The 21,903-nt window shown below is 32.7% G+C and overlaps 3 protein-coding genes and 1 long non-coding RNA gene across 4 annotated transcripts; 1 reads left to right on the forward strand and 3 right to left on the reverse strand.

Annotated features, from left to right (window-relative positions):
* Positions 1 to 3,892: 3,892 nt before the first annotated feature.
* LOC108226897 (ethylene-responsive transcription factor ERN1) lies at positions 3,893 to 5,003 on the reverse strand. The gene has a single exon (XM_017401890.2). It carries the CDS (start codon positions 4,886 to 4,888, stop codon positions 4,106 to 4,108), a length of 783 nt encoding a protein of 260 aa, XP_017257379.1. The 5' UTR covers positions 4,889 to 5,003; the 3' UTR covers positions 3,893 to 4,105.
* Positions 5,004 to 10,184: 5,181 nt separating this feature from the next.
* LOC135147028 (uncharacterized) lies at positions 10,185 to 13,075 on the forward strand. The gene is made up of 3 exons (XR_010284320.1): positions 10,185 to 10,723; positions 10,820 to 10,923; positions 12,938 to 13,075. It is a non-coding gene; the product is annotated as an uncharacterized LOC135147028 (long non-coding RNA).
* LOC108224442 (fatty acyl-CoA reductase 2, chloroplastic) lies at positions 12,478 to 17,511 on the reverse strand. Its single transcript, XM_017399072.2, has 9 exons — positions 17,140 to 17,511; positions 16,744 to 16,847; positions 16,443 to 16,642; positions 15,960 to 16,060; positions 15,129 to 15,339; positions 14,881 to 15,042; positions 14,385 to 14,466; positions 12,811 to 13,193; positions 12,478 to 12,731 (listed from the first exon to the last, which is right to left on the reverse strand). The coding sequence occupies exons 1-9, from the start codon at positions 17,468 to 17,470 to the stop codon at positions 12,569 to 12,571; spliced, it is 1,737 nt and encodes a 578-aa protein (XP_017254561.1). The 5' UTR covers positions 17,471 to 17,511; the 3' UTR covers positions 12,478 to 12,568.
* Positions 17,512 to 18,220: 709 nt separating this feature from the next.
* On the reverse strand, positions 18,221 to 21,572 carry LOC135146701 (fatty acyl-CoA reductase 2, chloroplastic-like). The gene is made up of 9 exons (XM_017399074.2): positions 21,157 to 21,572; positions 20,688 to 20,791; positions 20,385 to 20,584; positions 20,204 to 20,304; positions 19,908 to 20,118; positions 19,660 to 19,821; positions 19,194 to 19,275; positions 18,655 to 19,037; positions 18,221 to 18,576 (listed from the first exon to the last, which is right to left on the reverse strand). The coding sequence occupies exons 1-9, from the start codon at positions 21,485 to 21,487 to the stop codon at positions 18,414 to 18,416; spliced, it is 1,737 nt and encodes a 578-aa protein (XP_017254563.1). The 5' UTR covers positions 21,488 to 21,572; the 3' UTR covers positions 18,221 to 18,413.
* Between the last annotated feature and the right edge of the window lie 331 nt (positions 21,573 to 21,903).

Raw genomic sequence — 21,903 nt, forward strand, 5'->3', positions numbered from 1 at the left:
TTATAAAAGGCGATTTATAAAGAGATTACAATATTTTGGAGAACACGAAATAAGGTGACTGGAAGAATATTCCTATTTAGAATATTCTTTTATTTTAAACATGAATTCAGAATTTGATGTGTAACTAATTCTTTTTTAAAAGAAATTATAGATATAAGAATAGTGACAATACATCAAATTTGGTGTCGGAAAATATATCTTAATGATATAATTTTGATGATATATGTATTTGAAATACTATAACTTGTGATATGAAAGTGAATTTAAAGAAATTTTATATCATTAATCAAAAGTCAACCACATAATAATAAAACGCGTTTACGAGAACTACTAAAAAGATTTGAGTTATAAATTTTATTTTTATTAAATAAAATAACACAGAGAAATAAGTTATATATATTAAAGTCTTAAAACTATAATTTTTTTTGGCAAAAAAAAAAAACTATAATTTTTAATATGCCATCATCCAACATATAACATACCAGTTAAATAAAATGATTCAAACTACAGTTAAATTAATCATTTACAAATTAAACTAATAAAATATAATTAATTCTGAACCGGATAATCTGACGCGATACGGTGAAAACTAATATCTGATTAAACAGGACTAGAACAAGAAAAGTTTTTTCATAATACAAAATATCGAATATATGACTTGATCTTTAACAATTGTAAAGAGATTACAATATTTTCGTGAACACGAAATAAGGTGACTAAAAGAATATTCCTATTTAGAATATTCTTTTATTTTAAACTTATGAATTCAGAATTTGATGTGTAACTAAATCTTTTTTAAAAGAAATTATAGATATAAGAATAGTGACAATACATTAAATTTGGTGTCGGAAAATATATCTTAATGATATAATTTTGATGATATATGTATTTGAAATACTATAACTTGTGATATGAAGGTGAATTTAAGGAAATTTTATATTGTTAATCAAAAGTCAACCACATAATAATAAAACGCGTTTACGAGAACTACTAAAAAGATTTGAGTTATAAATTTTACTTTTATTAAATAAAATAACACAGAGAAATAAGTTATATATATTAAAGTCTTAAAACTATAATTTTTAATATACCATCATCCAACATATAACATACCAGTTAAATAAAATGATTCAAACTATAGTTAAATTAATCATTTACAAATTAAACTAATAAAATATAATTAATTCTGAACCGGATAATCTGACGCGATACGGTGAAAACTAATATCTGATTAAACAGGACTAGAACAAGAATAGTTTTTTCATAATACAAAATATCGAATATATGACTTGATCTTTAACAATTGAATATGATATGCCACATTGATCACTCCTAACAAATACGAGTATCAAAATATTTAAAAATGTGAGTTTGCACAAAGCTAAAAAAGTAACTACACGACTAATTGAACTAAATCTTTTATGGTTTTATGAACTTCATGATGCCTAACTCATATCTACTCTCTTTTTGCTATTTGAAATTCTAGAAAATCATTTCTTTGAGATCTGTTTTATAACGATTACATGAAAAATCATTAAAAGTCTTAATAGACAAGCTCAAAAAACTAATTATAGAAAATTAAAATTTTATAACGAGATAATGTTATAACATACTGTATCAAAGTAATAATCATCTAATATTTTTAAATTAACAATAAAAATATAATACGTTGAAGTACTATATAATTGATATGAAACATAAAAGGATAAGACACATCAAAAGTGTCAGAAATTTTTGGGTTGCAATTATACGGTTAGTAGTTCAATTGATGCTTTTATAATAAAATAAGGTACGTGTCTTTTTACGTACAACATAAGTTTCAAATTTTATTTATACAAAATGTGTGCAACATATGCTAAAAAGAATGTGTTGATGATCTGCTCCATCATGTATCACTTTAACAATTATGCAAACGTACGCTCAAAAAAGAAGAAATAAATGTAGGGCAACGCGGACCACACATCTTCATTTAATCATGATTTAGGATATCGTAATTCACATATCAAGAACAAGTTTTCATCAAAATCATGGTATATTAGTTGAAATAATTTAATAATTTCAACAATAAATTACAGATACTTTTAATGAGGTATAATATATTTAAAATTTAAAATTTCAGTATTAATTTCGAATATAATTTTGAACATTGATAATATGATAATGGTCTCTATATCCTAACGAATTTGAATATAGAAATATCAGTTCAAATGTAGTTTTTAATCTATAATTTTTTTAAAAAATATACTCCCTTCGTCCTATTTTAAGTAACCTTATTTGACTTTCACGGAGATTAAGAGGGGTGTATTCGATTGGGATTTTAATGCATTGTTTTTAGTCTATGGATTTTAATGGATTGTATGAGATTTTGATTTTGTGCGGATTCTTGATGAAATGTCACAGAGTTGATAGGATTTAGGTACAATGCTTCAAAATCCCATTGAATTTGATGGGATTTCAAAAAACTTAAAATACACTGAAGAATGCCACAAAATCCATCATTTTATGAAATGAAAAAAAATCCATCAGCATTTGAATACCATCAGATTTTAATGGATTTTAAACAATCCCAATTGAATACCATCGGATTTTAAAGCATAATTTAAAATCCCAATTGAATACCACCAGATTTTGTAGCATAATTTAAAATCCCAACTGAATACCTCAAAATTTTAACGGATTTCAAACAATCCCAATCGAATACCCTCGGATTTCATGAATGCAAAAAAATGCTTTAAAATCTCAATCCAATACACCCCTCTAAGAAAAATGTTGTAAAAAAGAGTAAATTTAGTTGGAAAGTGGGTAAAGTGGTGGAATATATCAAAATTTAATAATAGATTTGAGATAGTAGTGGTAAGTTGTGAGTGTAATAGTGTTTATTTAATATAAAAGAGTATATAATAGAGAAGTAGTGGGTGTAATAGTGAAAAATAGTGTTTAAAAATAGTAAGTATAGTAAGTTCATTATTTTAGAGATGTCTCAAAAAGGAATAAGAGTCATATAAAATGGGATGGAGGGAATAGTACTTATTATTACTATTAATGCTATTAGGTTGCATATATTACATTTTTCATGTTTACATATTTTGTCAAAAAGTAAAACATAATAGTTACGCTCGAAACAATATGATGACACACGGATATTATTTAAAACATAATACAAATTCAAGGTCCGTACGAGAATAATATAATGATATATGAATATTATTTAAAATACAGCAAAAACTAGAGCCCCGTGCCTCGCACGGGCTTTTATGCTAGTTATCATCATTTAAAAAACAACTCATGTCAAATTATAACGTGAAAACGAGTTATTATTTAAAAGATGGGAAATAAGATCTCGGCGTCTTTTTATAAAAAATCAATAAATATTATTATGTCAAAATTAAAATCGGTTATCCCGAAATTTGAACTTTTCTTAAAAATTCATATAAATTACGACAATCACTTTATAATCTACTCATATTATAATGTTTATTGTTTTTTTTCTTCATATTTTTTGCTGAAAGGTAAGAATTTTTGAATGATAGCCGCCACTCCAATTCGGGGGGAAATGCATCCACCCCACCAGTAGAAGAAGATACATTATGATGAGGGAATGTCCAACGCAAGCAATAGAATCTTGAATGCAAGTGTATTATGTCAGGTTACAAATTTTAAACCCAGAATATTCACAAATTAAATTTTGCATTTGCAACAACTTAATTGTTACATATTTTTAATAAGTTAGGTGCAATTCTTTTGAGAGCACATCTATAATTAACTTACCTAACTGCATTCTAAATTGCAACTTGATCTTATTTAGATAGTATAAACACTATTTAGGAATAGAACAAGACAATTAAATCAACACTTTCTATTCTAATCCATAAACCATGGTTACAACTTGCAAGATTCATAAACTAATTCCAATATATTAAATCTTCTGAAATCTTAACCAAAACAAGGATCTGCATTTACAAGATTTCATCAAACTTCTCTAACACACTGGTACAAAAACGGATAAATTTGATCGATAAAAATCATTCATATTTACCCGCTTTTCTGGTAGTGACATGGACGGGATTAAGAAAGTGGAGAAATTCGCGATAAGAAAAATGTAGAACTAATAATATAAAGAAGGAAGATCCCAGATGGCTTCATAAGGATCATGGACAGTGTTCATGTATTCTTGAACACCATTCATAGCATAAAGAGATGCTGAAATCTGCCTTTCGACCTTCATCCTCTCGAAATCCGAAAAATCTGTATAAGTACTAGGCATCAAGTTCGCAGTATTAGGCAGCTCCAGCATTTCCTGTGCCAGTGGAAACGTGTTGATCCCACTATTTTCGAACCCCCATGTCATAGTATGAGGATTCATATCGAAATCGCTTAAATCGGGCTTGTATGCATCATCAAACAATTGAGCTTGCTCATAGACCTTCCCACATGAGTCAGAATCACTGCTGGCTGGACTGCTTGTAAAGCTTGTAGTTGAACTCTCAATACTCTGACTACTGGTAGAACTAGTAGTAGTTGTAGCAGCAGCAGTAGCGGAAGCAGGAACATTTTTTCGGGTTTTTTCAGGGGTTTTCTTGTTTTTAAGAAGATTCTGAATCCGAGAAGCCAGAGGAGAATTAGGCTTGACTTGAGTGACAAAATTGGTACGAGTATTTGATCCGCGGAGCAGACAGGCAGCTTCATCATATGCGCGAGCAGCCTCTTCTGCAGTTTCAAATGTTCCGAGCCACATCCTAATTTTCTGAGTGGTGTCTTTGATTTCAGCTACCCATCTTCCAGAAGGCCTCTGTCTGACACCGACAAATTTGTTCTTGTTGTTGCTCTTAGTGTTTCTTCCCTTGAACTTGCTTGTTTTGTTTTTCTGGAGTTGGAATTGAATTTCCATTTTTTATGAAAATTGCGGTATAAGAGACCGATGAAATGTATGGTTTAATTCGAAATGTATTGGGAAGGAAGTGTTTGTTGTCTTGAAGTTTTTGTTGTTGATATGGATGTTGTGTACATATATATAGGTCTGAGGTTCCAAGGAGAAGGCTAGTCATTCATCAGGTTTTTGTTTTCTTGTGTTTGAAAGTTTCTGGTGAAAATTCTGTATACTATATTCAGTTATGCGCCTTACAATTAAGAAAGCATGTACAGCGATTGTTACTGTCCATCTATCTGCAAATTTTTTTTATTCACGAAAGTTAAAATTCTAAAATAGTCGTTGAAACACAGATAGATTGACGTAATACACCTCATTTATACGAGTGAGTCAGGTAAAAATCCTAAAATAGTCGTTGGAGCATAAATAACATGACATATTCTTTCGTAGTTATACGTAAAATTACGAGCTAAATATTCACATATGGATGGACAAATCAATTGATTGACAGGATCCTCGCCCTACGATTAATTACATGGTTAATTTTACACTTCAGTGCTTTCTACTGTCTAATAACAGATGAGGAGACTAAACTGCCCTGGAATCAGAAGTTTTGTAACTGTAAACCATCATATCCATGACTATGAGGGTAAAGAGGATAATGAAAATGAACATGGCCAGCATAGATTGACTTGGTCAAGATAGAAGTGGTAATAACAGTGCTAATCAAAGTTGACACAGTTATTTAGCAAAAAAAAAAAAACTTAACACAGTAAGACATTTGTGTCTCAACTCTTAAGTATATTCCTGATGCTACATCAAGTTTTCAGCCAGAATTCCTGGAGAAAGACCTGTCTCGAATCATTGAGCATAAAAAACAATTTATAATCTAGTACTGCATATATATTATATATGTGAATGATTTTGTTGATTTTAGTTTTTTTTTATTTTTTTGACAGGAATTGATATTAGTTTAACAAACTTGAACCAACTCCACCTTAACATAAAACAAATATAATTGTAATTAGTGATAAAATCACACGTAAATTGAACAAGTTAGCGATTGTCTTATATTTCTCACCTCATTATCCATTGTGATGTACAGAACACTGTCATTCGTGCGTCTTACTAGGTCAAACACCCGACAAGGAAGGTGTTGAACTTACCCAAGGTTGCCACATGGAGGATCCTCGTTAAGTCTTGAGATAAACCCAAAAACCAGGTCTGAAAAACGAAGCTTTTCACGTAGTGAGTGACTGAGTGATCACTGACCCGGATTCCGTAGACTTGCGCCCGACCCGACCTGTTTATTATATCTGCAATTGCTTGTAACATGATCAGTTAAACTTCCAACGTTAGACTCTGCTCTCAACACCTTCGACTCTTTCCGATCCCAATTTTTTTGTAATTTATTAAAAAAATATACTCCCTCCGTCTCTAAATACTTTTCCTGTTTGTACTTTTCACGTTTGCCAACACACACTTTTGATCGTTAATATCTTTCATTTCGTTGTAGCATTAAATATAAAAACTTCACCGCATTAAAATACTCGTGAATACGAATCTAACAAGATCACTCATGACTATATTTAGTTTTATAGATTATATGTAAATTAGTAATTTGTCTCATGTTATGAACAGTACCGACATCACAAACAGGAAAAGAAAAAAGAAACGGAGGGAGTAGTATTTATTTAAGTTCACATCCGTTAATCTAATTTCATCACGGAATAATCGTCTTAAAATTTGTTTTAAATTAATTTATGAATTTGTCTCCAAAACAGGTCATTGTTCAGGAGCATGTTACACATTTTTCATCCAAATGAATATTTAGTAACCTTCGTAAATATATAACTCTTTACAAACACTAACATCTTACGCAGTTAGTCTTGTTCCGAAATTATGAATTAGTTAACGAAAATGTGTATATGTCCTACACTTATTTTCTAAGAATAAAAATTTATTTTTGAAAAATATATATAATCATATTTATTTCATAAATAAGTTCATATTATTCTTTCTAATAACGAATATGAGACACGTACTTAATATTTATATTTAAAAAATATATTAAAAAAATATTTTCTAGAAAATATAAAATCTTATTTTTCAAATGAAATGGTGTACAAATACGTCCTTCATATGTCGGAATCCCATCGATGTACTCATCAATAAATGGGTCCTCCAGCAAGTGATTGCTGGGAGACCGTTATCTGACATATGATTTTTCCACCGTTGAATGACTGGCTGGACGGCTGGAATTAGAAGTTAGATTCGCCACATCTAGCGATTTTTAAGCGCTAGACGCTATACGTCTAGCGGTTAAAAACAGCTAGATAGTAGTATTTTACAATTTTACCCTTAGTACGTTTAGCGCTTAAAAACCGCTAGACGTCTTGCAGCAGTTAAAGGAAACGAAACCAAAAGCGCACAAACAGTCGAAACATAGTTCATTCAAACACATTAAGCGCAACAATCCAAATAACCACAACCACAAGTCAAGCTTTTTCTGATTTTGCTACACCTTATTTCGTCTTCAAGACATTCACAAACATATAGATATCATATTCAACATCGAAACACATATGAAACACATAGATATGCATATACAGTCAAAAACACATAGAAATGCATATACACATAAAATCGCTTCATCTCTGTGGGACCAGTTACAATCGATTATACCTGAGTAGTCAAGAAACGTGAATAAAATTGTTTGCTTGTGATCACCAGAATCGCACTTGATCTCACTTGATCGCCCTAGTCAGTTCAGTACTGTGTTTCGACCATTTGTGCGCTTCTGGTTTCGTTTCCTTTAACTACTGCAAGACATCTAACGGTTTTTAAGCGCTAGACGTACTAAAAGTAAAATTGTAAAATACTACCGTCTAGCTGTTTTTAACCGCTAGACGTGTAGCGTCTAACGTCTAGCGCTTAAAAACCGCTAGACGTGGCGAATCAAACTTCTAATCCCAGTCCATCCAGGTATCCAATGGTGGAAAAATCATATGCCAAATAACGGTCCCCCAGCAATCACTTGCTGGGGACCAGGACCCTCAATAAATTTAATTTTTTTTACTAAATAATAAATTTGAAAATTTACATGCTAAATAAGACGCGCATGCTAAATAAAATAATTAGTTCCCTGTAGGCTGTAGCTAGACAGACGACTTTATGTCTCTACAGAGAGTAAGTCTGTATATAATCCAAAAGATGCCTTTTTTCCATGCGTCATGGGAGTGCCTCGCCCAATTTGAAAGTTTCTTTACAATAATAATTAGTCACTAATCTCAGCTAATTAGTTTATTAAACAAGTTGCTAAGTGATAATTACGTTTTAACTTACACCAGAGCTAAACTCTAAGCTCTAGGTAACCCATCTCTTTCGGACTACTCAATTATTGTATTTACTCCTAATAAGCTTTATTTGTTTAATTACAAGGTCGCATAAGCCCAAATAATGCCTTTTTGTATGACATGTATGCATTCATTTTTAAATTTAATTTGACCCTTAACATAAACTATACATGTTATTTTTCTATTATTTATTTCAAAGTGGCGGGCTCGTTGGATTTTTCGTTCATTGTGTGTTAGCTTAGCTTATAAGCATGGAGCAATAATTAAAAAATTATCATAAATTGTATTATTTCCGTATACATAATTTTTGGTTAAAATTCGATTTGATTTCGGTGGTGTAAAGTTTTATTTTTAGCTTAATTGAGGAGAGTAGGGAGATTGTTTTAAAAAAAAAAAATGACTTCCAGCCAAATTCATAAATTCATCACCCTAAATTGGACGTTTATATTGGTAGATCAACACAATTAATATTTTAAGAAAATTATGGAACTTATACATTGAAAAACTGTGTAATATTTGATTATAAAAAATTTACTATACAGAAAGTTAAAGGTTTAATTTACAGAAAACTAGCATAAATAATAAATAATTTTTTCGACTAAAATATTTAATTTAGCCGCCCGTCTTAAACTGGTGTTAGTAATAAACAAAATACCTCATGTAAGCCAAAAGAAACCTTTTTGCTGACATGATCATCAAAATTTTCTTGTATGCAGACATGCGAGAGGAAGATGCTTCACGGAAGATCTATAATTTCATGCTAACCTATAGTTGAAAATTAATTACCTAATTAGTTTAATAAAGTTCCTGCTAAACTAGAAAAGTTAATGATAATTACTATTTGTAATCAGATTTTATACCTAATAATTAAGATATGTTCAACATAAATCTTGATTCGTTCGAATAATTAGAAAAAGAATTATTTTGAACTTCAGTTGTGATTAAATTGAATTTCTGGTTTCGCTGTGGAACTTAGTCATGATCGCTCGAGGACCAATCTCTTTCTAATTTCAATTATTAAGTATATTTTTATGTATATTATTTATATAATTAGTTTACAAGTCCTCCGTATAATCCAAGAGATGCCTTTTTGATGATATGCTTTTGATCCTTACAAAATATGCCTTTTTGATGATGATATATACGACGGCATGCAAATGCTTGTTTTGGTTTTTGCTATGACTTGTAGTTCGATATATAAAAAGTTCTACTCAGTTGACCAAGCTGTGAAATGCCTGCTAGTGAAAAACTGAATGACCTCAGATACTGCAGTCCACAATCAATCCTTTACGAAAAGTCGATGGTTCAGAACTCGTCATTGTCGAGTTATGAAGTCGATGGTTTGTAAATACTAAATACTCATCTCAGAAGGTGGGTGTAACTAAAAGGAAAAGTCATAAATAAGGATCCGGACCGTGATTGTGACAAGCAATTGACTCAATCATCTATCAGTGATTTTTTTTGGCTCAAAAAATGCAGGTTTACGTCATTTATCAACAATTTTATAAGTGATTTACGGAAAATCAATAATAAATAGTTGCAAACAATCGAGAAACATCTTAAATTTTAGATGGATCGGTTGTCAGCATGCTATCATAACTAAAATTCGGCAAAAGTCTCAAGTTCGACTATCCGTCACTCACAATATTTTTGGACAATATAATATAATATGAATCAGTGACATGTACACAGAAGCATTATATATATTAAGGTACTGGTATGAGCTGAGATGGCATGCCACATTTTTGCAATTTGTCTGAGAAAATGTGGTCTGTCAAGACACAGAGGCGAGGGGTGGCAAAGATGTATAGTCTCGTATTAATCGGAAAGTGGCTTGCTTGCAGGTTACTTAGTTGTTTTTTCTACTCGAATGCACTTTTTTTAGTTCTTCGTTTCATGACTAAATCTGATTGCCTTCGTATCTAGCATGTCAGTCACATTTTAAATTTTTTCATCCAGATTATATGTGGAAAAAATGCTAAGCCAAAACATATTGTGAAATGTGTTCTGGCTCTAGAAAAGCCTTGTTATTGCAAATCAAGGAAGGAACAAATCAGAATATGTCATGATAATTTTACTAGACTGTTCTCTCGAAAAATTCACTAATATGATTGATAATTAAAATGAAGAAAAATGCCACTTTTATCACCCGTATCCCGGATTTTGAGACCACGAGAGCATAGATGATATGGAGTGAAGGCATCTGGTATGGATGTGAAGGCAGTGAGGGTAATTTTCTGAACAAAGCTACTGCAGGGCTCTTTCCTTCATTACATGCTTCCTTTTACCAGGAACATGGACCGTCGTAATGTCACCTTTTTAATCTATGAAAGTTACGTCGAATTCAAGTTCTTTTTCTTCTTCTTGAGACAATCACTTCATTAGTTTCTCAACTTTGTTATTGTCAGGCCTGCATTTGAATACATTAAATGCTGAAATGCTGAAATGTGGATTGGATTTTCCTTGTGGATTGGTAAACAAAGGATTTGCAGCAGATGAGGTAATCTTGTACACATGGTCATCTGGAGCTTGAAATAATACATGCACTTACAACATGTAATTTCACACTTTTTTGCAAAAATTAAAATACGTGCAGCTCCTCCTGTGCTGATATCATGAGCAATGTCAGCCCTGCAGAAATAAGAGAATTTGAAGGGCACAGCATATGCAAACAGATTATATGACCGAAAGCAGGCCTAGGTATGTACCTTCCGTCGAATGTTGTAGTGGCTGCAGAATTGATGATTATATCCACTCCTCCTGCTATTAGATTAGCTGCATCTTCCATCTTTCTTGATACCTATGTTTCTTTCACACACATATTTCCAGCCACATGAACCAACTTGCTCGAAATAAATCTTTCAAAAACACTGGCAAACGTAACCGGCCGTCGAATTCGACCACAAACAGTCAGATTTAGTTCCTATGGGCAGGATATTCAAAATTTCAGTAAACCTTTGAAAGTTTGATCTGACCAATGCAGTTGAAATTGGTTGAATTTGGCCCGTCAAATTTAACTCAAAATCAGCCAATTTGCTATTTTCGACTCGCTTAAGACTAGACCTTACTACCAAATTTACCGACTTTTCTGGCGGCGGCCGGTTCCGTGCTTTTGTGTTGGACACTTGAAAAGCTCAGTATGTATAATATGTTACAGGACATTTATATGAACAAGTCCTCCACTGTTTTCATATACCTGTGCATGTATTAAAATGACAAACGGAAGCTTTAATATTATTATGGAAGCTATAGTTAAAGTTTAAATTATTATTATGTAGTAATAATAATTTAAACTTTAATATTCTTAATAGTATTTTTTTTTTGTTTTTTTTCATATAATTATAATCATATTATTAAAAAATTAATTTTTTAAAATTAAAAAATTAGCATGTCAATATCGTTTTGACAGTTTATTCCATTTCCGCTTAACGTCCGCTTAATCCGTTTACTAGTCCGTTTAATTTTCAAAAACGCTTAATCATCCGTTTAGTATAAAATTGAACCGCTTTAGTACCGATTCTGTTGAACGACCACCTAATGCGCTTTCCGGAATACTGCTATTTCTGTACGTTTTAGTTGCAAAATCGTGACTAAGTTGGCCTAGCTTCTTCCCCTTTTAGGAGCTCGTTACTCTTTGCTAGGATTTTCTACTGCAGTTTTTCTGTTATTGAGTTCTGCACACTGCAGAGACATTATATCAAACCTGTCCCTTCATATTTATTCAGTACCGTACTTGGTCGCAGCACATAGTAAGAGTTACGGGGGACACGTGCCTCCCTAAAAAAAATTTTGACGTTTTTTCATCATTCTAAATTTTACAAAATTATAGAAGTGCCCCCCTGAAAATCTGAAAATATATAGGTAATTTTTCGAAAATTTGCTTGGTGCCCCTCTAAGAAAATATTCCTATATAGATCCGCCCCTGCAGGTGGAATTCTGTTTTAAATCAATTATCACACCAGGGCTTCAGCTGATAACTTGGAAATTCAACGATGAGCTCATTGAACTGTACAGTTAAATTTTTTAGCATATAGTAGTTTATTCAGCTGTTCTCCCCACCCTGTCGAACATAGTGATCAGCGGATTATGATTGCTTACCACTGGATAATTGTTTATCTTTACGTCAGGCCAAGATATATGGTATAGGTTAAGAGAAACATATCATAAAATCACATAGTACATTTGTTAAATTGTTCTTTCAGCAAGATACATTACTAGAAATAAAAATATATCAAACGAAGAACTGATGCGAGTCTCCAAGTTCTTATCTAGTTTTGAAACAGTAGGAGCATCTATAGATGATTATAAATTATAATATGGAGTGAAGGCATTGATCTGAACAGAACTACTTGAGGACTGTCTCCTTCATAACATGCTTCCTTAGACCATGAATATGGACCCTTATGATGTAATCTTTCCAATCTATGGAACTTACATCGAATCCAAACTCCTTTCGCTCTTCTTCAGACAAGCACTCCCATAGTTTCTCGACTTTGTTATTATCAAACCTGCAATTGAATACGTGGTGAACTTAAAAATATATAATTTCAGTATTGAGGGTTTGTAGGAGATTGAACAGACAATTACCTTCCATCGAAGAAGGCGTAGGGTTCGTATAGATCAGCCATGTACTTGAAATGTTCTATTGATTTTCTTTGAATAAGTTCCTGTTTGGGAGAAATCTCTTCATTGTCATGTGTGCTCTTCATGTCAGCCAACAGATCTTCTATGAAGTCGAAAAACTTGAATGCTGATATTTGGACTGGATTTCCCTCGCAATCAAAGCAGGGACTTACGCTGAAATGCTGATAGACCAGGTCCGCCATATCCCGCATAATCAAAGGATTTGCAACAGATGAAGTAAATTGGTACACATGATCATTAGAATTGCTGTCTTCTTGTTTACTTTCTTTGCCACCATGTTTTGCTATGGCGGCTAATGTTGAATTTACAACGATGTCAGCCGGAACCTGTACATCATGTTGAATGTAAGGAATACATTTTGCTATTCATGCAGATTTTCAAGATTGATTGGCGTTTCATATGTCAGGCTGTTTACAATTTATTTCTGAGTAAACGACAAAGTGGTGGCTGAAGTTTGTCAAATATTACAGAATGGTGGCTGGACTTTGAAAACTACGGAATGATGGCCGGAGTTCACCTCCGCCTTTTAAAAAGGTGGCGGCCGTGAAGCTCCGTTAATTTCCTCCGTTAACTCCATTAAAATTATTTAAAAGAAAGGGTATTGAAGGAAAATCACCCCAAAACCCTCCAAAAATTGTGTCTCCTCTCTCCTTCTCCCTTGTATTACCTTCTCTCTAGCATCACCGTTACACAGCTGCAATCTTTCGTAAGCGTCAAAATCAAAACTTGCCAAACACCCACCCAAAATCACAAACACCCAGTAATCTCAGCTCAGTTTCAAGCATACCCACTAACCCAATTTCAAAAATTCCTCCCCGCAAATCACCTCAAACCAGCTCCGAGCATTTCGCCGGGTGGTTCGCGAGTGAGGTCTATTTCTTTGAGCATATCTCCTCCAGGAAGTTTAAGTCCTAAACACTTTTCAACAACCAAATCACCTGAATTGACTCCGCTTCAAATGTAGGATCCGAGTGATTTATCATCACAAGCTTCTGAATTATCATCCGTAGACAGGGTGACTAGCATTTTACATCGACGAACTAGCATTTTACATCCACGACACCTTGGTTTTAGAGCTACATCTTGACCAGCTTCTTCGTCGCTCGAAAGATATATTAGTGAAAGTCAGGCTTCATCACCAACAACATCTCATGTATCTTCACCGGCATCATATGAGTGGGGGATTCTTGAGTGAGGATGTTTCGAAAGTAGAGAGTTTTGGATTTGGGGATAATCAGTTGATTTGGGGATAATCTGAGAGTTTTTACCTAAAACCCGCATTTACCTTCTTTTTTTTAGATATTTTTTTAAGTTAACGGGGGAAATTAACGGAGCTTAACGGCCGCCACCTTTTTAAAAGGCGGAAGTGAACTCGAGCCACAATTCCGTAGTTTTCAAAGTCCAGCCACCATTCTGTAAAATTTGACAAACTTCAGCCACCACTTTGTTATTTACTCTTTATTTCTAGTTCATGAATTATTTCAACTGTCTCGAGTAGAAGAAATTTTGAATATTACCAGATCCAGAGCCATATTGGGATTTACAAAGAAACCAGGGAGCTTCCCTTTGCCATATAAGAGGATAATTGGATCAATCATCCTGTGCGGATAAAAATCAAAGTTGTTAAAAGCTTTTAAGCAAACTAAAGTGTCACTAATCTTATTTATTTTTATTCTTATTAGTGTTAACTTAGTATCGCCCATGTTTAGAAATTAGAGGTTTGAGAAAAATTTAAAAATTGAATCAAATTAGAGGTTTGACTAAATGAAATATTAGTGTTTGATAGTTAACAGATTGGAACGGCATACTAAATCCACTAATTTTGAAAGACCTGCTTGAAAGAATTTTTAGATTAGAGAATTGTATCATCTACAAATAACTAATTAAACCCTCTTATGAAAATAGCTAAATTAATCTCAGTTAACCGCTATTTGCCAAACAGGGTCAACATTTAACGGATGAAAGGTCATGAGTTGATAGATTGGTGAAAATGTATCATGCAATATAGCTTACCTGTTACCTTCTATCCAACCAGGAATTGGTTCTTTGAAAGTGCTTTCAATAATACTAGGCCGAATTATGATCACAGGTAGTTCTCCTTTTGTATCTTCGACTACCATTTCGCCCATTGCTTTGGTAAACGCATACGTGTTCTGCCACCCATACTTCCGTGCCCTGCTCCACCCAGGCATTCTCAGGTACTATGAATGATTATATTATTAACTTAAAAAAACAAGATCGAGTGAGACGGACTTGATTACCTACTCATACCCAAATCCTTGAGATCTTGATCTATTTCATTTTCCTTAGAAGATTCAATCATTTCTGATGCAAGCTTCATTTCAGCTTCAATATTCAAGCCATGGACATGTTTATCTGGTGTTTCATTCATACCAGCACTGTTTGCTGCATAATGCCCGTTACCGAATGATTCTTCAATGATCTTTCCCTCTGTTTGTCTAGAAGCATAAGCTGTGGCGAAAAAAATTTAACTAATTACAACTTAAGTCTAATTATCGCTTAATAAATAATTAGCAGATGCTAGCCTTTTAAACCCGTGCGAAACACGTGCGGTTATATAGTTAATAATTTATTATTTATAATTTAAATTTTAATATTCTTTCATTAGTATTTTAACATTAATGAATTGAATTTTAATTAAATTATATTAACCAATTGATTTTTTTTCACGAAAATTTAGTTTTTACAATTTATTATCTATTTATAAATATTTTTTATGTTATTAATATGTAATAATTTATTATTCAATTAATTTTAAATCAGATTTTTCATATTTCGTATATCTTCGTATGTATGGAAAAAGATATTTGTCGTGTAACAGATTAGAATTAGAAAATGTTACGTAATAATTATTATAATAGAACATGTTACAGTTAAAAAGAGTTATATAAAGATTATTGTTAAAAAAAGTTATTCAAAATTATATATTTATAATTTTATTTTTAACATTATTATAATTTTTTATGAAATATTATATGATAATTATCATGAGTGTTTTTAGTATTTGAAACTGTAGCAATGTAAGAGTAATAGACGAATTTGGACTACAAATTATACCCATGGCAATTAACCTGTTGATACATGCACGTATAACTTGAGCTTTTTACACTTCTTAGCAAAATTTACAATCCGTGCAGCTCCTTTTGTGTTGATATCTAGAGCCACATCCAACCTGTCAGAAATAAGGCTGTGAGATGGACAAAACATAGAGGCTGTTTGTGCAGGTTTTAAACTGAAAAATATTAGTTTGTGTAATAAACCGGAAACTAACTTAAAGTCAGATATAAGCAAGAAACTGATTTAAAACGTGAAGTAAGTCTGAGATACTTTTTCGAGTGACTTAATTTTTTATTTTTTATATAGAAGTTACCATGAGTCATAAATCACCCATAAATAACTTTTATTCTTATAGTTACATTTTTTAAAATCCATGAGTTCAAAATTATTCAAACACACCTTATTATATTAAGTCATATTAAGTTACAAGTCAGTTCTGTCAAACGGCTCATATACAAAGTAGATTAAGTGTATCAAAAGGAGGCCCAGATATGTACCTTTGGTCGAATGTTGTAGTGGCTGCAGAATTGATGATCACATCCACTTCTCCTGCTATAAGATTAGCAACATCTTCCTCAATGCCTATATTCATTTCGCGCATATTTCCAGCCACAGGAACCAGCTTGCTCGAAATAAAACTCTCAAATAACATTTCATGCGTCTCTCTTAAACACTTGAAGAGCTCTGTATTTACTATCTGAGAGGCAATATGCAAAATTACATTACAATCATTAAATTCTGCATGCATGATGCATGGAAACTACAAAATGGGAACAAATGATTTATTCATCGACATACTTCATTCATTAATCTTTCCATTGCAGCCTCCTTATCGCTGGCTTTAATCAGCAGAAACAACTTATCCACCTCTGGGATCGTCCTCGGAATCTTCTCCACAAGAACTATACATATACATGTGGAACCCGAATTATTAATATAATAATAAATTATCATTTGAAGTGGTACTCTACATATTTATAAAATTAAATTTTAAAAATAAAAATAACTTACTAAAAAAAGTTAGGATTTTCAACTTCTCAGATTCTGATTTATAAGTCGAAAATTAACTTATAAGTTCGTTACACAAACGGTATGAATAAGCTGTTTTTGACTTATAAGCCCAGAAGCTGCTTTATAAGCCCAGCCAAACACCCTCTTAAAATAAACTTTATATATTGAAGTAACAGAATGTACCTTTTGCTAAAAATCCAGTTGCACCAGTAATAAGAAGCTTCTTTCCACTAAAATACTCGATTATTCCAAGCCCTTCATGCACTTTTGGACTCAGCTGACTCTTAGTAACCGATACCGAGTTCTTTTCAGGTATACCACCGTTTTTCCGGTTGTTTGCTGATGAATAAAGAGCAGAGGAAAAGTTTTTGGAGATATGATGAACACAGAAGAACATATTAGTACTACTGCTCTTCTTTCTCAATAGTTTTGGAGTAGAAGGTCTGTTTATTCTTAAGCTTGTTCTACTGAAAATTATAGGAAAGAGATTTAATGAAACAGTACCCATGATCATTTTTCTTTCAACTCAAAATCCTACTGCAGTATGCTTTTAAGTTTTATCTACTGGTCTATCTATATAGCGATGTAACTAGTTGCATAGCAGACTTCACCGTCTATTTGTATAGGGTCGGAATTAATTGCATACCAGACTTCGTCGTCTATTTATATAATATTTTAGTTAGTTGCATACCAGACTTTATCGGACCAGACACTTCCATGTGAGAGTAATTTAGTGTACATCAATATTCTTTGATAACTGAATATACCCGAAACTTATGTCCAATCTCCATCCCTACCATAAATAATTAGGTGGGCTGCATCATATAAATAGAGTGGGCTGAAGTTTGGGGGGATTTTTGAATCATTTAATACATGCTTAGAAATCTAGAAACATGCAAGGATACTACATTTGAGATGAATGTTCGGTATAAATACGTAGATAAAAGATGAATGTTCGGTATCAATCATTCTCCAGTGTATCTTGTTTTATCGGACAATCGTATTTATCTCAATGATATAAGAGCATCTTCAACAGTGCTGACTAAAAATATTAAGAATGCATTATTAGGAACTTTATATGACTCCTCTGCTCAGTCTTTTTCATCTACCTATTTATATTTGCGTACTTCATTTATCCAACTAATAAAAAATGTTGACAATCGTTTTTCTTAACACATTATATACTTTTTTTGATAACTTAACATCATATCATATCACAACCCAAATGTTAAGATATTTGGAGAACTTGAGTTCCAGCTGGAAGAACAAATCAGAAATGTCATACTACATGTACGAAATCGTCCTCTCAAGAAAATACATTATTCAGATTAATAATTAAAACGAAGGAATGATGCCAGTCTCCCAGTTCCTATCCAGAATATCTAGAGATGATTATAGTAAGGAATCTAGGCATCATAATGTGGAGTGAAGGCATTGAAGGTTTTGTCCTGAACAAATTACTTCAGGGCTGTCTCCTTCATAACATGCTTCCTTACACCATGAAAATGGACCCTTGTAATGTAATGTTTCCAATCTATGCAACTTACATCGAACTGAAACTCCTTTCGCTCTTCTTCAGACAAGCACTCCAATAGTTTCTCGACTTTGTTATTATCAAACCTGCAATTGAATAGGTGGTGAACTTAAAATATATAATTTCAGTATTGAGAGTTTGTAGCGGATTTAACAGACAGTTACCTTCCATCGAAGGTGGTGTAGGGTTGGTATAGATTAGCCATGTACTTAAAATGTTCTATTGATTTTCTTCGGATAAGTTCCTGTTTGGGAGAAATCTCATCATTGCTGTTAGTGCTCTTCATGCAGGACAACCAATCTTCAATAGAGGTGAAGAGCTTGAATGCTGAAATTTGGATTGGATTTCCCTCGCGATCAAAGCAGGGACTAATGCAGAAATGCTGATAGGCCAGGTCCACCAAATCCCGCATAATCAAAGGATTTGCAACAGATGAAGTAATTTGGTAGACATGATCATTAGAATTGCTGTCTTCTAGTTTACTTTCTTTGCCACCATGTTTTGCTATGGTGGCTAATATTGAATTTACAACGATGTCAGCCGGTACCTGTACATCGTGTTGAATGTAAGGAATACATTTTGCTATTCATATTTGCAGATTTTCAAGTTTGATTGGCGTTTCATATGTCAGGCTGTTTACAATTTATTTCTAGTTCACGAAATTATTTCAATTGTCACGAGTAGAAGAAATTTTAAATTTTACCACATCTAGAGCCATATTGGGATTTACAAAGAAACCAGGGAGCTTCCCTTTGCCATACAAGAGGATAATTGGATCCATCATCCTGTGCAGAAAAAAAATCAAAGTTGTTAAAAGCTTTCAAGCAAACTAAAGTGTCAATAATCTTATTTAATTTGATTTCTAATTAGTGTTAACATAAACTTTTATGTGTTGCATTTTTGTTAGTATGCGCCATGTTTAGAAACTAGAGGTTTGAGAAAAAAAATTAAAGATTGAATCAAACTAGAGGTTTGAATAAATGAAATATTAGTGTTTAATAGTTAGTAGATTGAAATAGAGTACTAAATCCACTAATTTTGAAAAACCTGCTTGAAGGAGTTTTAAAAATTAGAGAATTGTCTCGTTTACAAATAACTAACTATCGTTTAACGGATCAAGGGTCAGGAGTTAATAGATGGGCGAAAAATGATATTTCAATATAGCTTACCTGTTACCTTCTATCCAACCAGGAATTGGTTCTTTTAAGGTGCTTTCAATAATACTAGGCCGAATTATGATCACAGGTAGTTCTCCTTTTGTATCTTCGACTACCATTTCGCCCATTGCTTTGGTAAACGAATACGTGTTCTGCCACCCATAGTTCCGTGCCCTGCTCCACCCAGGCATTCTCAAGTACTATGAATAATTATATTATCAACTAATAAAAACAAGATCGAGTAAGACAGACTTGATTACCTACTCATACCCAAATCCTTGAGATTTTGATCTATTTCATTTTCCTTAAAAGATTCAAGCATTTCTGATGCAAGCTTTATTTCAGTTTCAATATCCAAGCCATGGACATGTTTATATAGTGTTTCATTCATACCAGCACTGTTTGCTACATAATGCCCCTTACCGAATGATTCTTCAATGATCTTTCCTTCTATTTGTCTAGAAGCATAAGCTGTAGTGAAAAAAGATTAACTAATTACAGCTTAAGTCTAATTATCTGTTAATGATAATTAGCAGATATGGTACTGGTTGATTACCTGTTGACACATGCACATATAACTTGAGCTTTTCACACTTCTTAGCAAAATTTATGATCCGCGCAGCTCCTTTTGTGTTAATATCTAGAGCAACATCGAACCTGTCAGAAATAAGGCTGTCAGACGGACAAAACATGTACAAAGTAGAATACATGTATCAAAAGCAGGCCTAGCTATGTACCTTTCGTCGAATGTTGTAGTGGCTGCAGAATTGATGATCACATCCACTTCTCCTGCTACAAGATTAGCAACATCTTCCTCAATGCCTATATTCATTTCACACATATTTCCAGCCACAGGAACCAGCTTGCTCGAAATAAAACTCTCAAATAACGCTCCATGCTTCTCTCTTAAACACTTGAAGAGCTCTGTATTTATAATCTGAGACAGGCAATATGCAAAAGTACACTACAATCTTTAAATTCTGCGTGCATGATGCATGGAAATTAAAATTTGGGAACAAAGGCTTTATTTATCAACATACCTCATTCATTAATCTTTCCATTGCAGCCTCCTTATCCTTGGCTTTAATCAGCAGAAATATCTTATCCACCTCTGGCATGGTCCTCAGAATCTTCTCTACAAGAACTATATATATACATGTGGAACCCAAATTTTCTCTTAAAAAAGAACTGTACAGTGCCATGCACCGAGGAATTTAAAATAAATTTTGTACACACTCCATCTCAAAATAATAGTCTTGTTTGATTTGATTTGATCAGTTTGATCAAATATCGACCCACAATTACACGTATTGTATAATTCAGAAACTTTTAAAAACTATATGATTAGAAAGCATATTTGATCTACTTTAACATGTATTTCTCAGTTTTAAAAATTATAGAAGAATTTTTTTTTATATAGGGTCAAAATTTGGTTAATTTGATTATTGAAAAGTTAAACAAGACTATTATTTCAAGACGGTGAGAGTGTATGGAAGTAACAGAATGTACCTTTTGCTAAAAATCCAGTTGCACCAGTAACAAGAAGCTTCTTTCCACTAAAATACTCGACTATTCCAAGCCCTTCATGCACTTTTGGACTTAGCTGACTCTTAGTAATCGATACCGAGTTCTTTTCAGGCATACCACCATTTTTCCGATTATTTGCTGACCAATGTGGAGCAGAGGAAAAGTTTTTGGAGATTTGATCAACACAGAAGAACATATTAGTACTACTGCTCGTCTTTCTCAATAGTTTTGGAGTAGAAGCTCTGTTTATGCTTAGGCTTGGTCTACTGGAAATTATAGGAAAGAGATTTAATGAAACAACACTCATGATCATTTTTCTTTCAACTCAAAATCCTACTGCAGATGCTTTTAAGTTTTATCTACTGGTCTATATATATATAGTGATTCAACTAGTTGCATTTTCATCGTCTATGCGTCTTAATTAATTGCATACCAGAGTTCGTTGTGTATTTATAATTAGTTGCATACCAAACTTCATCGGATTAAACTTTTTCATGTAAGAGCAATTTGTTTTGTACGATATTCTTTGATAACTGAATAGTACCTAAAACTTATGTCCAATCTCCATCCCATCATCCCATTATATAAATAAGGTGGGTTGTATCAGATAAATAAGGTGGGCTGAGATATGGATGCATTTTTGAATTATTTAATAATCAGAAAATACATGCTTAGAAGTTAGAAACTTAGAATGGCTTTTAGGATCGCGTTCTATTTATTTTTAATAAA

The sequence above is a fragment of the Daucus carota genome, chromosome 6 (assembly GCF_001625215.2).
Source record: "Daucus carota subsp. sativus chromosome 6, DH1 v3.0, whole genome shotgun sequence".
NCBI lineage: Eukaryota > Viridiplantae > Streptophyta > Magnoliopsida > Apiales > Apiaceae > Daucus > Daucus carota.

What these genes read in the sequence shown, in the direction of transcription:
- LOC108226897 (XM_017401890.2), bottom strand. Translation starts at nt 4,888, where the DNA reads ATGGAAATTCAATTCCAACTCCAGAAAAACAAAACAAGCAAGTTCAAG.
- LOC108224442 (XM_017399072.2), bottom strand. Translation starts at nt 17,470, where the DNA reads ATGATCATGGGTACTGTTTCATTAAATCTCTTTCCTATAATTTTCAGT. An exon ending in TGGAAAGATTAATGAATGAA is followed by an intron (nt 16,643 to 16,743) that starts GTATGTCGATGA and finishes ATTGCCTCTCAG; the next exon opens with ATAGTAAATACAGAGCTCTT. An exon ending in CCAATATGGCTCTGGATCTG is followed by an intron (nt 13,194 to 14,384) that starts GTAATATTCAAA and finishes CATGATGTACAG; the next exon opens with GTTCCGGCTGACATCGTTGT.
- LOC135146701 (XM_017399074.2), bottom strand. Translation starts at nt 21,487, where the DNA reads ATGATCATGAGTGTTGTTTCATTAAATCTCTTTCCTATAATTTCCAGT. An exon ending in AACTGGATTTTTAGCAAAAG is followed by an intron (nt 20,792 to 21,156) that starts GTACATTCTGTT and finishes GTATATATATAG; the next exon opens with TTCTTGTAGAGAAGATTCTG. An exon ending in GGTTGGATAGAAGGTAACAG is followed by an intron (nt 19,276 to 19,659) that starts GTAAGCTATATT and finishes TTTTCTGCACAG; the next exon opens with GATGATGGATCCAATTATCC.